This window comes from Populus trichocarpa, chromosome 1 (genome assembly GCF_000002775.5).
Source record: "Populus trichocarpa isolate Nisqually-1 chromosome 1, P.trichocarpa_v4.1, whole genome shotgun sequence".
NCBI lineage: Eukaryota > Viridiplantae > Streptophyta > Magnoliopsida > Malpighiales > Salicaceae > Populus > Populus trichocarpa.
The window spans coordinates 29,403,286-29,418,396 of NC_037285.2; the positions used below are offsets into that span (position 1 = coordinate 29,403,286).

At 34.8% G+C, this 15,111-nt stretch overlaps 2 protein-coding genes across 2 annotated transcripts; both read left to right on the top strand.

The window, feature by feature from the left end:
* The first annotated feature begins 4,518 nt into the window (after positions 1 to 4,518).
* On the top strand, positions 4,519 to 5,858 carry LOC7487818 (uncharacterized protein At5g39865). The gene has a single exon (XM_024601581.2). It carries the CDS (start codon positions 4,908 to 4,910, stop codon positions 5,667 to 5,669), a length of 762 nt encoding a protein of 253 aa, XP_024457349.1. The 5' UTR covers positions 4,519 to 4,907; the 3' UTR covers positions 5,670 to 5,858.
* Positions 5,859 to 9,826: 3,968 nt separating this feature from the next.
* LOC7496795 (LRR repeats and ubiquitin-like domain-containing protein At2g30105) lies at positions 9,827 to 13,760 on the top strand. The gene is made up of 10 exons (XM_002298458.4): positions 9,827 to 10,151; positions 10,271 to 10,365; positions 10,678 to 10,839; positions 11,187 to 11,297; positions 11,401 to 11,501; positions 12,214 to 12,351; positions 12,600 to 12,648; positions 12,805 to 12,870; positions 13,059 to 13,178; positions 13,258 to 13,760. The coding sequence occupies exons 1-10, from the start codon at positions 9,989 to 9,991 to the stop codon at positions 13,366 to 13,368; spliced, it is 1,116 nt and encodes a 371-aa protein (XP_002298494.1). The 5' UTR covers positions 9,827 to 9,988; the 3' UTR covers positions 13,369 to 13,760.
* Positions 13,761 to 15,111: the final 1,351 nt, after the last annotated feature.

Sequence of the window (15,111 nt, forward strand, 5' to 3'; positions counted from 1 at the left end):
TTTTTATAAGGAAACGCCATTGAGATAAACTGTTGAATAATTTACTTTGCAGATCGATTTTTACATCAATTCCAAGTACTTGAGTTCTAAAATTCCTTTCCTTTTTATCCCTCTTACCTCTGTTAACACAGATTTTTGTTCTCTTACATGTCTTTGTATCTGCAATTAGTTTGGCTTATATTCAGCATCATCAATGTCTATCAATCTAGAAATAATAGTTAAGTTTATAGTATTGGTTACAATAAGAATCCAAAGGCTTTTGTTGAAGAAAACTCTAGCTTCTTACAATCATACAAATTAGAGGTATAAAATGCTAAAAATAACTGTCAAAATGGTCATATCGTTTCCATCCACATCCATGTCAATACAGGACATTCTTGTTACAAAAATTGGGAGCAGATAATTAGGATGGGAGCTGACAATCATTGATAAGATAATCGTTTCCATATTCTAGCTCACTTGGATAAAATTCCGCCCTGCGTACATGGATATACGTATCTCAATGGATAAGTTTAGAAAAATTAATGAAGTTGAAAATAGAATAATGAATTTTGGTTTCAAATTCATGACGTAAGTGAAATTGATAATGGGTTTTGATAAATAAAAGAATGAGGAAAATTATCCCATAAAATTAATATGGTAATAAACAATAAAAAAGGATTGTAGAAAGAAAATTTAAGAGTAATGGCGCAAGCATCGATTAAAATCGATAACATTATCGTAAAATAATAATAAGTTTGTAAATGAAAAAAAATGATGGAAATGACAAATTGAAAATGAAAGAAAGGAAATTCAATATTAGGTCTAGAATTGTAATTTCCTGTATAAATAACATTCGACTCGTTAATTAATAAAATTTATTTACAATCAAGTCACACTTGATTAATTATCCCATTTTAATTTCTAACAAATAATTCTTATACATGTGACCCATTAGGTTCTCATAAGATCAAATATAAATCATAATCCTAAATAGAAGAGGATTAAATAAGTTAAATTAATTAATTTATTATTAATTCAACAATTGATTGATTTATATTAAAAGATCAAGTACAATGTTTAACAACTTGTTAGGATCCCTCAAATATTAGAAAAGTCATAAGTGGTTTGACTTAACCTTACAGTGATCAGTTTCTCAATATAATTATTATCTCATTATCAATAATATTTTGATTTAGTTATTATAGCATAGAGTGTATATGCTCTTTTAAATCATATTTGTTATCAACACCATATTCATTAATTATTTGAATAAGATTTGAAACTATTTTCAAATCTCATTCCACATTATATAAGGATTTACAATAAATACTATTTGAGAACATGTAATTTTTTTTTTATAATTCACTTAAGATGATGAATTATCTCTTAATCACTCAAATATCTTCATATAGTTCATATTATACTTAATATATGCTCATTTGTTACCCTTGATTAGGATAACATGTAGTGGGATCAAACCATAACATTTTCTGTATAAAATAACTTAGTGGTCTCAAGTCTAAAAATCACTTACACAACCATCACATAAGCTTTTTCATATACATATATGATCTCTCCATATGAGATTTTCATGTGGGTCAGTTAGTGTACATGTCATCTGACAAGCACCTACATATTAATTCTATGCATCCTTCATACCTTAACTTATAAGAACAACTGATTCATTTCATAATAAAAAAATATAACATGTATCAGTTTCAACGACTGTAGTTAATGTCCAGTCTTTATAGAAATTAACCATGAACATTTAGAAACAATGTTTTGATGCAATGAGAATCACATAATTACAACAATTTTATAATTTACTTTGAAAAATATTTTTATCCATAGAACTTTATCTTTATTTAGATTTATTAATAAAATATTAAATTTATTAATAAAATATTTGATGAATATTAAAAGGAAATAAATTTTTATTAATAATTAAATATATTTACAAGAACATAAACATTATCACATGTTACTAACCTATTAGCTATAAATCATATATGCAAATGATACCATCTCTACATAGCCTATAGGCACACATCAAGTAACTTTTATAGTTGTGGTTTGAAAAAAGTAAGTTTTAAAAAATACGGTTAGCTGTGATTAGTTGGATTTAGATACATGTTTGGTAAAAATTATAGTTGAAGTTTATGTTTAGCAAAAAATATGTACTAAAATGTTTGGTAGTTGTTTTTTGGAGTGTGGCTGCGGTTGCTTTTCAAAGTGTTTTTTACTTGGAAATGCAATGTTTTTTTTTATTTTTTAAAAATTATTTTTGATATCAGGGCATCAAAATAATCTGAAAACACCAAAAAAATATTAATTTTAAACAAAGAAAAAAAATAAAAAAATCAAATTCTTTCAAAGGCGCTTTTGAAACGCAATAACAAACAGGGTTCTAAGAAATTTTACGAAACTCAGTTAAAAAAACATGTAAAAACCGCGTTTTAAACTCAATTTTTTAGTGAGTCCCATAATATAAAACGCAATTTGATTTATTACTAAACACCTTACTGTGTTTGTTTCACCGCAAATACAAAAACTAGCAGAAAACAAACACAGCATTAAAGTGGGGCCCGGGACCTAAATAATGGGTCCTATAGTTAGTGTCGAATCTTCTAGAATTAGCTCAGAATGTGGTTGGAGACACTTTAAACCACAATAATAGTCAATAAAACATGTGTTAGGACTACTTAGGTTCAAATGAGATATGTGCAGTTTCAAAAACTCGAGTATAGACTAAGACAAGATTATTTTCTTTGAAGATATAAATTGAAAGATAAGTATAATATCAACTAAACAAGAACAGGAAAATCAAAACACGGTGAGATTTCCCCTTTACCCTCCCTTATTATTCTGTTTGCAAGTTGACCACCTATGTTTTTTTTTTTTTTAATTTAACGTGGGTGTCCGGGCCAGTTTGCTCGCACCTCAACTAATCTCACGGGTCCTGAAGTTAACGATCATGTAAGCCTCCAGTGGCCATCATATGAGCAACTACAGGGTTCGAACCTGAGACCACAGAGGAAGCAAATCTCTTGATCCCAAACTCTTACCACTGGGTCATCACCTAGATGGTTCACCTATGTCTTTTTTTAGTCGGTCCATGTTTATGCATAGGCTTACCGAGACTGGATGGGTCGGTTTAATCAAAAGCTGAATAGAGCTATTGGCAAGAGGCTCAAGAGAAATTCAATTAATATTTGACAGTGCAAGACACCAGTCCTGTTCTTGCCAATACCAATTACGCGACAGAGTCCATTTCCCAGCATGAGATCAAGCATGCATATAGTCAAATAAACATGGCCTTGTGCTGAACGTATGACAATGAGCTGGTTTTCACTCCATGAGTTTTCGTCAAAAATCGAGCTCAAATCTAATCCATGGACATTCACACTTCCTCGTTTAATCAATCTCTCCTCCACCTACACAACTACCATATTGAATTCACATTTGAGCATATTGAATGATTGAAGGCTTGAAAAATTATAAATACATCACTGTACTTGCGGTGCATTAGGGAAGTCAACAAGATCTAGGATCCTGAGCCAGCCCATTTGCCAGCTTAGGAGTAATATTATCTCTGCTATATGCCATAATGGGGCAACCTAGCAGTTCTTCTCCGCAAGCAAACACATATCATATACGATATATAGACCAACAAGAAGCATCCACCCTACTCAAGGTTTTTCCATGTCATGCCAATCACGGCATGTGGGTAGAGTCTTCTCTTAGTCACAACCCCTCTCACCTCACTTTCTTCTCTGCTGCCATGTGAAACTTTTCAGAACCCACCCACACCCACTTGCTAGGCTTTTATCGTTAACCTTTAGCTTTTGGTATTTGGTAACCAGACTACTCAGCATTTCCAAACACGCCTTGTCTACACAACAGTGATTTTTTTATGGTCCCCCATTTCACTCACGTTGGATCTTAAGGTCCCTCCTCCTTTCCTAAAACTTATCACCAAGGAGGTGGTGGTCCTAGCAGGCACAAGCGTTTGCATTGCAGGTGAAAGATGGCGCTAACATAACATAGATCATGGATGCTACGTACTACTGGGACCCCGACCAACATCTTCAAAGTGTTAGTTGGTCAGTCCCGTGCCATTTAAAACGAAGTTAAGATGATTCATGGGAGCTGTTGAACTGATAAAAACTAGCTCTATCACTTTTAATTAGGTGATTGTGCAGTCTAATTCTGATCAAGCTCACCTTACACACAAAATGTAACCCATGCTCTCACTTTTAATAGACGATCTTGCCACCGAACCACACAGTTATTCCACTTCATTACAATTTAGACAGAAAAAACATATTATCGGTGCAGAGGACAGACATCTCTTACAAGTTAAAATAATGTTGCGACAAAAGGCAAGCAGTAAAATGTCCCACAAATACCATAAGAGAGAGAGAGAGAGAGAGAGGCCACTTGACACAAGGCCCAGATGAAAACAGGAAGCTAAAAGAAAACCTTTCTCTCAATCTCCGATTATTACGGTTTTTACCTAAAATAATAATAAAAAGAAAAAAGTATGCCATCGATGTCTACAGACGAGGACCTTTCATCCATAATTAGGCTAAATCATTCCATCTCCTAACCTACCCCTCCTAGTAAACCCTCCATTCAAAAAGCAAAGCCAAGCTACAGCACCAAGAGTTTCTATTTACCCTCCTCAACCACCTTAACAAACCGCCTAGCATATTCTCTCCGTCTCTCTCTCCATCGACCTTTCCTTTTCTTGCCCCTCGTCCTCTTAAACCTTCATCACCCGCTTTTGCAGCTCTTCATTCAATCCCCTAAAAATCCCTTCACAAAAGCAGTCAAAACCCATTTTATACTCCTAATTGTTTCTGTTTTTCTCAAATCTATCAGACCCAGAAAGAGAAGAATTCAATTTGGATCTCCACCGCTCAATGTGGCGGCCGTGGGCTAAATCAACAGTTAAGATTCACGATACCTCGTCTTCTCCTTTCTCTTTCCCCACTTTCAAAGATATCCAAAACCTCTGCACAGAGGACCACCCCTCCAGTCACATAAAAAAATCCTCCTCCATTTTCCACCGGGTCCGGGTCGCCAACACCTTCCTTCGCTCCCTCGCGTTATCCTTACCCGAACTAAAACCCGGACCCGAACCAGAAAACAATGCCTCTCCAACCCCTAACAAAACGACAACACCACCGCTTCAACAACAACCTTCTATTACAATCCCGGGTACCGACAAGCGAATTGTCGTCTACTACACAAGCCTACGCGTGGTTCGTTCAACATTCGAGGACTGCAAGATCGTCCTTTCTATCCTTCGTGGGTTCCGCGTTTTGATTGACGAACGAGATCTCTCAATGGATTCAAGTTTTTTAAACGAGTTAAATCAGATCTTCTCGAACGGTGGTGGTTGCGGTCGGAAGCTGACATTGCCACGTGTCTTTATCGGAGGGAGATACATGGGTGGAGCCGAGGAAACCAGACAGTTAAATGAATCAGGTGAGCTCAAGAAAATCATAGAAGGGTTGCCTGTAGCGGATTCTGGTGTTTGTGAGGTGTGTTGTGGATACAGGTTTATTCTATGTGGTCAATGTAATGGGAGTCATAAGTTGTATATAGAGAAAGCTGGGTTCAAATCTTGTACGGCTTGTAATGAGAATGGTTTGATCAGGTGCCCTTCTTGTGCTGTCTGATTTTTATTTTTATTTTTATTTTTTATTGACTTTGCTGAGGAAAATTAGAAGGTTTGTTGTTATTTCTTTTTGTGATGTAATAATCTTAAAGTAGGTGACACGTTAAAAATTTAGGAAACTAAGGTTATGTTAACATTATAAGTTAAGATTACTTCCTTTTTTTTAATGAAAATATGATCATTGTGGGTACTTGAGCTAGTGGACTAGCGGGGAGAAGGGCCACTCGGGTTTGATTTTTTATTTTTTGGGTGTATGTTTGTTGTTCTTACGGTGTTTTACTTGTCTATTAGACTTGCAAGGTGTTCAATGAATCCGAGAATTAGTCGTGGTGTGCATAAACGGGCTCAGATACCCCGAGTTATATATATTGGGATGATATTTTTTATTTATTAAAATTTATTTTTTATGATTTGAAAATATAAAAAATTAATTTAAAATTAAAAAATAAAATAAAAAAGTTAATGTTTTTTAAATAAGTTTAAAACATGAAAATAAAGATTCTAGGCAAAAGGGTGGGATGACTGATGGGGGTGGTTATCTCTTGTCTATTTTCTTTTGTTTTGAGCGAAGTTTGATGTTGACTCCATTTTATTTTATTTTTTCGTTTGTTTGGAGTTTAGCAGGTTTACTTTCTTTTGGAAATTGTTCACTTGTCTCGTATATTTTGTCCTCATTTTAGTTCATTCCACTTTTGGGTTCTGTGCTTTTTGAGAATTATTCAAATCTAGAGAAGGATGGTTGGAGGAACAAAGTTCATCTTTTCATTGACTGTGGTGGATATTACAGATTACACATTGACTGACTTAGAAAAACAGAGAGAGACTCTGCCCTATCTGCTACATTACAGGGTAGTATAACTGGCATTTGAGCTTGAATATTTGTTGAATCAACGAAACTGCTACTGTTTAGGGACTTGGTAACCATAGCTGCCGCCTGCTAACTGATCTTTGCTGGCAAGAACTGAGTTTTTAGCTTTCTTTGTGCAGCCTACCCTGAAGAAATGGAAATCGAGTTTTGACATGCTTTGTTTTAGCTATGGAGACAAGTTAACTATGGTTGTTAGAGATGTATAGAATCATGTTGACAAGTGCCTGTATTTATACACATCTCTAACATGATTTATACTATTACAGTGTGGGATTATTTGGTGGCTTTCTTGTTAGATAGTATAACTCTGTATGTTCGCAGGGTTGCAGCAATCAAGCCTCATTTTGTTTCTGGTTTTTAGGTAGACCAGTCACAACAGAATTGATGCGTTTGCATAGATTTCTTGTTTCTCTAAGAAGTGAAAAGGAAATGACAGTCCGTTGATTATAACCAGCCAACTAGGCGGGCAACAGACATTTTCCCTTCCACCAACCGATTTCATACCCATTTGATGTAATTCCCCTTCTATAACTGGCAATGGTACAAGAAATTAAGAATTCTTCTTCTACAGCTTTCCTAATGCACATGGGAGGGAGACCTGTCTTCCCAGCTTTTAGAGTTTACGACAGTTTTTTGTCATTCACCAAAGCCTTCATATTCATCTCTCCAGCCATCAATCTCAAGCGAACAGTTGTGTATGTTCATGTAGTTGCGCTTTGTAAACTTAAAAATCTGCCCACAAGAAAAAAAAAATGCAATCCACTCTTTTATTCCGTCTAATTTACTGACGTGCTTTTCAAGGTGGTCTTGCTTTCCTAAGTTTCTCAACAAGTGAAGTTCGTCGCTGTCAAGATTTCTCATAGGCACATTGTTTCATAAATGTGATTTTTCATTATTGTTATAAAAATAGGTCCACGATCCAGATACCTCTCAAAATATTCCCCTGCTATTTTTTCGAATTTCGCTCCCAGAATTTAAGGCACTGAGCGGTTTACCAGCAACATTATTCACTCACATTCGGTCCTTTCTCAAGACCGGACACGCTGCCCGAACCTCTGCTCTCCGAGCAATGGAAAAACCCTTGGACTTGTGTTCCTGGTCTATCTCGACGCTAAATCTTTCACTTAATTACCTGATTTCATTCCAAGAAATTCAGAGTCTTAGATAAAGGCGAAATTACTTTGCAATTGCCAGGCGCCTTTGCTAAAGTTTTCGAACACGATTGCTTGTATAGGGACTTCTTGGGTGTCCATTGAAGACCTTACATCTCTCGTTATATCATTCATCTAAAGCACTCGGTTTTCGAATCTAACCAGTTTGCGTCTAGTGGGCTGCTCCTTGGTTCAATTTTAACAGAGCTGGTGATTTTTTTTCTCATTTTCTTGCGGGTTGTCCGAAGTTGAGGAAGTCATGCGTGCTCCGGTGTTGTTTTTTTTCTTTCTTAATCCCTTCAAGATCCTGAAAATATCAAGACCCCGTCTTCTGAGCATAACTCTTTGCCCTCTCAGGAAACCAACGAATTAGCGAAGTGCCGTGCACGAGCATATGGCGAAAATGCTGTCTTGGTATGAATGAAACGACAATCCTTAAAAGCAGAATTCCTTGCAGAAAGGATACGATATCCAGACGCTTATCTACTCCCCCGTTGCCCAAACCATCGGCCTGTTTGTTTCTGCGTTTCAAAAGCGCTTTTGATAAAATTTAAATTTTTTTTATTTTTTTATTAACTTCAAATTAATATGTTTTTAGTGTTTTTAAATCATTTTGATGTGCTGATGTCAAAAATGATTTTTAAAAAATAAAAAAACATCATTAGCATGCATTTTGACACGAAAAGCTATTTAAAAAGCAACCACAACCACACTGCCAAACAAACCCGAAAGCAGGGCTATTTAAGTCATTTCAATTCATAAAACATTAAAAACAAGAACACCACCGTGTGAACAAGCGTATCCCGTGGGAGAGGTCGTTTTGAATTACATTCCAAGATGTTTTTAAAATTTTGAATTTTTATTTTATTTATTTTATATTTTTAGATTATTTTAAAGTATTGTTATTATAATTTTTTAAAAATAAAAAATATTATTTTAATATATTTTCAAATAAAAAAATTAAAAAATTAAAAAACAAAAAACATTCTCAAACACTCCTTAATATTAGGCTCCCATTTCAAAACCAAAGTAATTAGAAAGTGGTTTTTTTTATATGAATATTTGTTTATTTATTACAAAATATAAAGAGAATTTTAAATATTCTTAAATTATAAAAAAATACTTATAATGCATTTTATCTTAATGTATGCATATAAACTATTTTTAAATTATTTAACATTTTTATTTACTTAAACAAATGTTATGTAATATTTTGATTTGTTTTTTATTATGTTTTCATGATATTTATATGCTGTTAAAATTTTTTTTAAAAAAAAATATTTAATAATAATTTTAATTCAAGTTTTACAATATTAAATTATAAAATAATTTAATAATTTTACTCATAACCCTTCACAATAATTCATTATCAAATAATTTAAATTATGCAATGATAATTTCAAATCAAATGAGGAAATTATTTTTGAAGTAAATAATTTGATTTTTCTTAAAATGTTTTAATTTAAGCTATACAATGATAATTTTAATTCAAAAATCATAACATTAGATTACTAAACAATTTAGTAATTTAACTTATAGCCCTCCCCACCAATTCATTACCACATAGTTTAATATATTAAATCTTATAGCACAGCATAACAATTATAAGTATATTTAGTTCTGGATTGATAAATCTAATTTGTTTTTGTAATGGATATTTATTATTATAACAGTGGTGGTTTTTTAAAATATTATTTTTTAAATAATATATTAAAATAATAATTTTTTATTTTTAATATTAATATATCAAAATTAATTAAAAAAAACATAATTAGACCGGAAAAAAAAACTGAATTAGTCGCTTAGTCTTTGATTAAAAAGAGAGTGAATGAAACCATCTAGGTGGTGGTCCAGTGGTAAGAGCTTGGGATCAAGAGGTTTGCTCTCTCTGTGGTTTCAGGTTCGAGCCATGTGGTTGCTCATATGATGGCCACTGGAGGCTTACATGGTCGTTAATTTCAGGATCCGTGGAATTAGTTGAGATACACACAAGCTAGTTCGGATACTCACGTTAAACAAAAAAAAAACAAAAAAAAAAGAGAGAATGACGAATGTATTTGTATATTAGTTCGGAATTCGGATACCCTAAAGGGCCTAAACAGACATATTTGTATATTAGTCATATGGGCATGAGTTGTTTTCACAAATAAAAGCGTCATATCATAATTTTTGCATTGAAATACAAGAAGGCAAGGAGACCTTCTCTGCAATCTGTCTCTCTTTCTCCCCTCCCAAATTCTCCAAAACAAAGAAAAAGAATCACAAAGATCATCATCAAGAACTGAAAGGAAACAGAAGAAAATGGAGGTGGAAGGTCAAGATACAGCGATAAACATAACAGTGAAGTTCAGTGGAAGATCCATTCCAATCTCTGTCTCTCTCGACTCCAAAATCAAAGACGTCAAATCCCTTCTGCAACCTCTCACCAACGTTCTTCCCCGTGGCCAAAAACTCATCTTTAAAGGTACCCATAATCTCTCTCTCTCTTTTTTGCTTATATATCCTTTCTTTTCTTTGAAATTGAGATGGAATGTGAAGAGTCCTGAAAACGGCGTGTCGTTTCTTGGTGGTTCCCTTTTGCAGGGAAGTTGTTGGTGGATGGTATGACTTTGAGGGAATCAGAGGTCACAAATGGGGCCAAGGTCATGCTTATGGCCTCTCAGGGCTTGCACCAAGGGGTATATTTATTATTTCTTTCTTTTCTTTTTTTTATTTCTCTTCAAGCCCTAATAGCATCTGGTTATGGAGTCTTGATTAAAGGATTACTCTTTAATTATTATAAGCTTGTGATTGAAGAGAATTAAAAATTCCCATTTTTAGTTTCAAATTTTCAATGAAATTTTTGATAGATGATAGCTTAAAGTTTTAAGCTTTTTAGTTTTGATAATGGCTGAAGTTACTGGAAAATGTGTGTTTTTGTTTGAGGTAGACTTTGACACTGTTATTCGATTATGTTAAGTTGATTTTAATTTTTGGGTTTGTTTGAACAGGATGGTCCAATACTAAAAGATGCTAAGACTCGACCGATTTCAAGGGCTAATACTAGTAGTAATAAAACGGTGAATGAAAAGATTGGAGTTTTGTTTGATAAGAACCGGGTTGAACGATGGAAGGTTACTGGAGTTATTGGACTGGCTGAATGCAACTTAAAGGTATAAATTGTGAATCTTTCCTTGTTATCTATCAATTAAATTTTCGTTTTTAACTTGTTTATCAAATGAAACACTAGAAGAGAAAAGGAAGAAATAATATTTCAGATTTTCTTCATCAGACTCTAGATGTGCTATTCGCCTTGTCCATTTAGGAACAAAAAATCCATTTAGGCTGTGGAAATCTCTTATGTTTTTCTCAGGACTAACCTTGCTATGATGTTGATCTAAGATTTGACCATAATGATGAGGGAAAGCCAACCTTTTATTTTTCCTGAATCAAGGCCATTAATGTTATGTTTTCAGTATTCAGTCTCTTACATTTGTTCTTGTTTATTGGAATTCAAAAGGCAATACCTGAGGAAGTGTGGACATGTGGACCTTCTACAAGAGTCCTTGATATCAGCAACAATTTTATTCTAGATGTACCAGCCCAAATTGGCTGTTTAAGTTCCATGCAGGTGAACAATATATTTTCCTTTTATTTATTTGTTTGGATTAATTGAGTGGACTCTTCTGTTAAAAGTTTCGTGGATCTCAGTGTTTAATTTTAAATTTTCTCAGAAATTTTTGCTCAATGGAAATGGTATGTTGGATGAATGCATTAAATGGAAAGGACTAACATCTTTGAAGCATTTGACAGTTCTGTCTGTCAGCCATAACAAGTGAGTATTACATCAATTGTGATGATTTTGGTTATCATTTGATTTGCAGCAAAACTTGAAAAGCTTGTGACTAAATGTGCTTTTGTGGCTTAAAATAATTAATGAATTTACCTATGTTGCCATCCTGCTCAAAGTTTGTTGAGATTGTTCTGTGAATTAGCTAGTTGTCTCTGGTAATTGTTATAAAGAGGAAGTCGGTAGCAGGACCTAATATGTAATATAAGTGTCTCATTCCCTAGCATTCTGGATAGAAGTAGTATTATAATATGAGGAAAGCTATAATCATAGAGAAGCCTCATTGAGAAGAGACAAATTGATCCACATTTCTTGAATCTGTTATAGGAATTCCAAGCTCATGCTAACTGAGGTGTACTAGGTAATCAACCTTAAATAATTTATCATTGAAGACAATAATTATCTGTTGATTTCTTGCTTAATTCTCCGCAAAATTGTGCATTTCTTATTGAGTTCTGTTTATCTTGGTTTGTTGAAGGCATAGTCTCTGCTACATGTGATTTGGGGCAAGGTTAAGCATCTTGCCTCGTGTATTTTCTTATGTGCAAGCTATTGCATGCTGAGACTTTAGGAATTTCTCATATATTAATTTCAGTTTTTTGATATAGTTAGAAAAGTTAGCCTTATCTCATTAACTGGTTTAGTTTTAAACACTTGGGATTATATAATGTGGCATCAAACATGTAATCTGATGCAGTTTATCCACCTTGCCTTCTGAATTGGGTGCTCTGTGCTCTCTGAGACAACTGCATGTTTCAAACAATAAGTTGAGTAGCCTCCCGATGGAAATTGGACTTCTCACCCAGCTTGAGGTTTTGAAAGTCAACAATAACAGGTATTGTTTATATTAGAGATTTGACATTTGGAGGATACCCCCCCCCCCCCCCCCCCCCCCCCGCGGGCACGCGACCCCTCCGCACATGTCCCTCTTTTATTCTCCGTTTCATCTCTCTTTCTTTCTTTGGTGGTGGAACATTAAGTTCAGAATTAAAAAGTGAAAGGTCTGTTGCCTTTGTTGGGTATTCTTTTCTCTCTGGTATGAATTATTTGACAGATCCTGATTTTAATGTTTCTCTGTCACAGAATAAGCAACGTTCCTATGTGTATAGGGGACTGTAGTTCTCTTGCCGAGGTAATATTTTTGGTGTTTCCTCCTAATCTCTGATTCTCTGTGGTGGGGGGAGTACATGATTCAGCTGTTGCTTGACAAACTGAATCTGGATGGATAATTTCTCATTTATTCAGTGCAGTTTTCTTATGTGCTTGACCAAGTTTCTATGTGGTGCAGGTTGATCTTTCATCAAATCTTCTGACAGAGTTGCCTGTTACATTTGGGGATTTGCTTAATTTGAAGGTCCCTAGTTTATTCATGTTTTCATTATGCTATTCCCTGTTTTCTCAATTTTGTGATACCAGCATGCTTGAGGTTAACAGTAACTTCCTGAGTATTTTGCCCATGTATATTTGCTTCCACTTCAAGAAGCAGGCAAGCAACCTTACCACGTGATTCTGTATTTATTGGTTTCTCCATTGTTTGTGCAGGCTTTACATCTAGGCAACAACGGGCTAAAATCCCTCCCTTCTACAATATTCAAGATGTGCCTGCAACTCTCAACTCTAGATCTCCACAACACAGAAATCACAATGGACGTTCTTCGTCAGGTTTACTCACCTACTTCCTGTGTCCTTTCCTATCCCAGCCGTTGTTGTTTGATGACATAATAAAAGAACTTATTGACAGCTTGAAGGATGGCAAGATTTTGATGACCGCCGTCGTTCAAAACATCAGAAGCAACTGGATTTTCGAGTTGTGGGCTCTGCTGAGTTTGATGAGGGTGCTGATAAACTTTGATGTTACAGGATTACATTTTGAAGTGGTGGCAAATTTGTGGAGTAAGAAGGGCCTGTTTATAGAATCAAGAAATTTGCTATTGATTATTTAAAAAAAAAAAAAATAGGCAAAGGAGGCTGGTGATTATATTCCTCAAAAGCAACGTAGGACTACCATGTGTTGAATGGCTAGTTTCTCTGAATTGTTTGCATGATTGCATCACTCAAAAAAAAAAAAACCGAATATTTTTTATTTTAATTGATTAGCAGCAATCTCAGTTTGTCACCTAATCTTGAGCGGGTGATGTTAATGATTCCAGCCTTTCAGATGAAGGTTAAAATAAATATTAGGGTTCCAAGTTTTGCTCCTTGTATCTGAAACGGTCTATATTTTTTAGTATATTACTAGTTGGCATGCCTGCTTGTTGCTGCAGGCTTATAAAAAAATATATTTAATGATGTTATAATTACGAACTAGCGCTAAATAAGTAATAAAAACTGAAAGTATTGTTGATCAAAAACTTAAGAGAAAATAGAATGAAACTTAAGAGAAAATAGAATGAGTTGTCTGAAAAATATTGATATTGTAGAGATATTGGAAGGCTTGAGTGATTGAAGAATATTTATAATATAAATTATAATAATTTTTATATTAATATTTAGAATTATAATAAAAATAATTATATTTATAACAGAAATAATTATATTTTTTATATAAATACTTTGAATTATATTTCTTAATCTTTTAAAAAAATGATGGTTTTTCTTCAATAGTAATAATAGTATTTTTTTTAAAATTTATTAATGATGATAATAATAATAATAATAAAATTTCTAAATTTATTAATTATTTTATTAATAATATTAATTATAATAAAAATAATAATATGTATAATACAAACAATAATATTTTTTAATTATAATAAAAATAATAATATTTAGAAACTCAACATTGGGTCCTGCCTCTGGACCCAATGCTCTTGAGTCTTTCATCAAGATCCATTATCGCGGGTCTAGATGTTTGACCCAACAGAATCGCGTTCAGACCCAAGGGGGTTGGGGGTTGGGTCGTGTCCGGACCCTAAGGTCCTTGGCGGGACCCAAGCAGGTTGGGGTTTGGGTCCATGACAGGACCAAAAGTTGGCGGTGGGGCTGTGTCCAGACCTAAGGGAGTTGGGGGTGGGGTCCGAGTCTTGCCCCAAGGGGGTTGGGGGATGGGTCTGTCTTCAGACTCAAGGGGGTTGGGGTTTGGGTCCTTCCGTGTCCGAACCCAAAATGGTTTGGGTTGGGGTTCTAGTCCGGATCCAAGGGGGTTGGACGTTAGGTCTGTGTCCTGACCAAAACAGGTTGGGGTTTGGGTTCGTCGTGTCTGGACCCAAGGGGGTTGGGGGTGGGTTCGTGGCCGGACCCAAAAGATTTGAGTCATGATGTTTGACCTAATAGAAGTTAGGTCTTAGTCTGAATCCAAGACAGTTGGGTCTGATCGCCTGACCTAAAAGAAGAGGGCCCATGTCAGGACCCAAACCTCAATAGAGCCATTGGCCTGGGTCGACAGCCAGGCCCGCGGGTCTGGCCCCAACACCATGGCATGACAACTCAAGCATCTGGTGTCCGCAGCCTGAGGCGCAATCCCTCCTCCCTGCAGCCTTGGAACTCTTTGTGATGGGCATGATTGTCCTTGCACCAGGTGCCTGTCCTTGGGGCTGCAGCACATCATGTCCAATTAAAATATGTAATCAACAGTGCAATGAATCTTGTTAAACAG

Excerpts from the sequence above, each read along its gene's own strand:
- LOC7487818 (XM_024601581.2), top strand. The coding sequence starts at position 4,908 with ATGTGGCGGCCGTGGGCTAAATCAACAGTTAAGATTCACGATACCTCG.
- LOC7496795 (XM_002298458.4), top strand. The coding sequence starts at position 9,989 with ATGGAGGTGGAAGGTCAAGATACAGCGATAAACATAACAGTGAAGTTC. Across the intron at positions 10,366-10,677 it reads CTCAGGGCTTGCACCAAGGG|GATGGTCCAATACTAAAAGA; the intron begins GTATATTTATTA and ends TTGTTTGAACAG. Across the intron at positions 12,871-13,058 it reads GGGATTTGCTTAATTTGAAG|GCTTTACATCTAGGCAACAA; the intron begins GTCCCTAGTTTA and ends TTGTTTGTGCAG.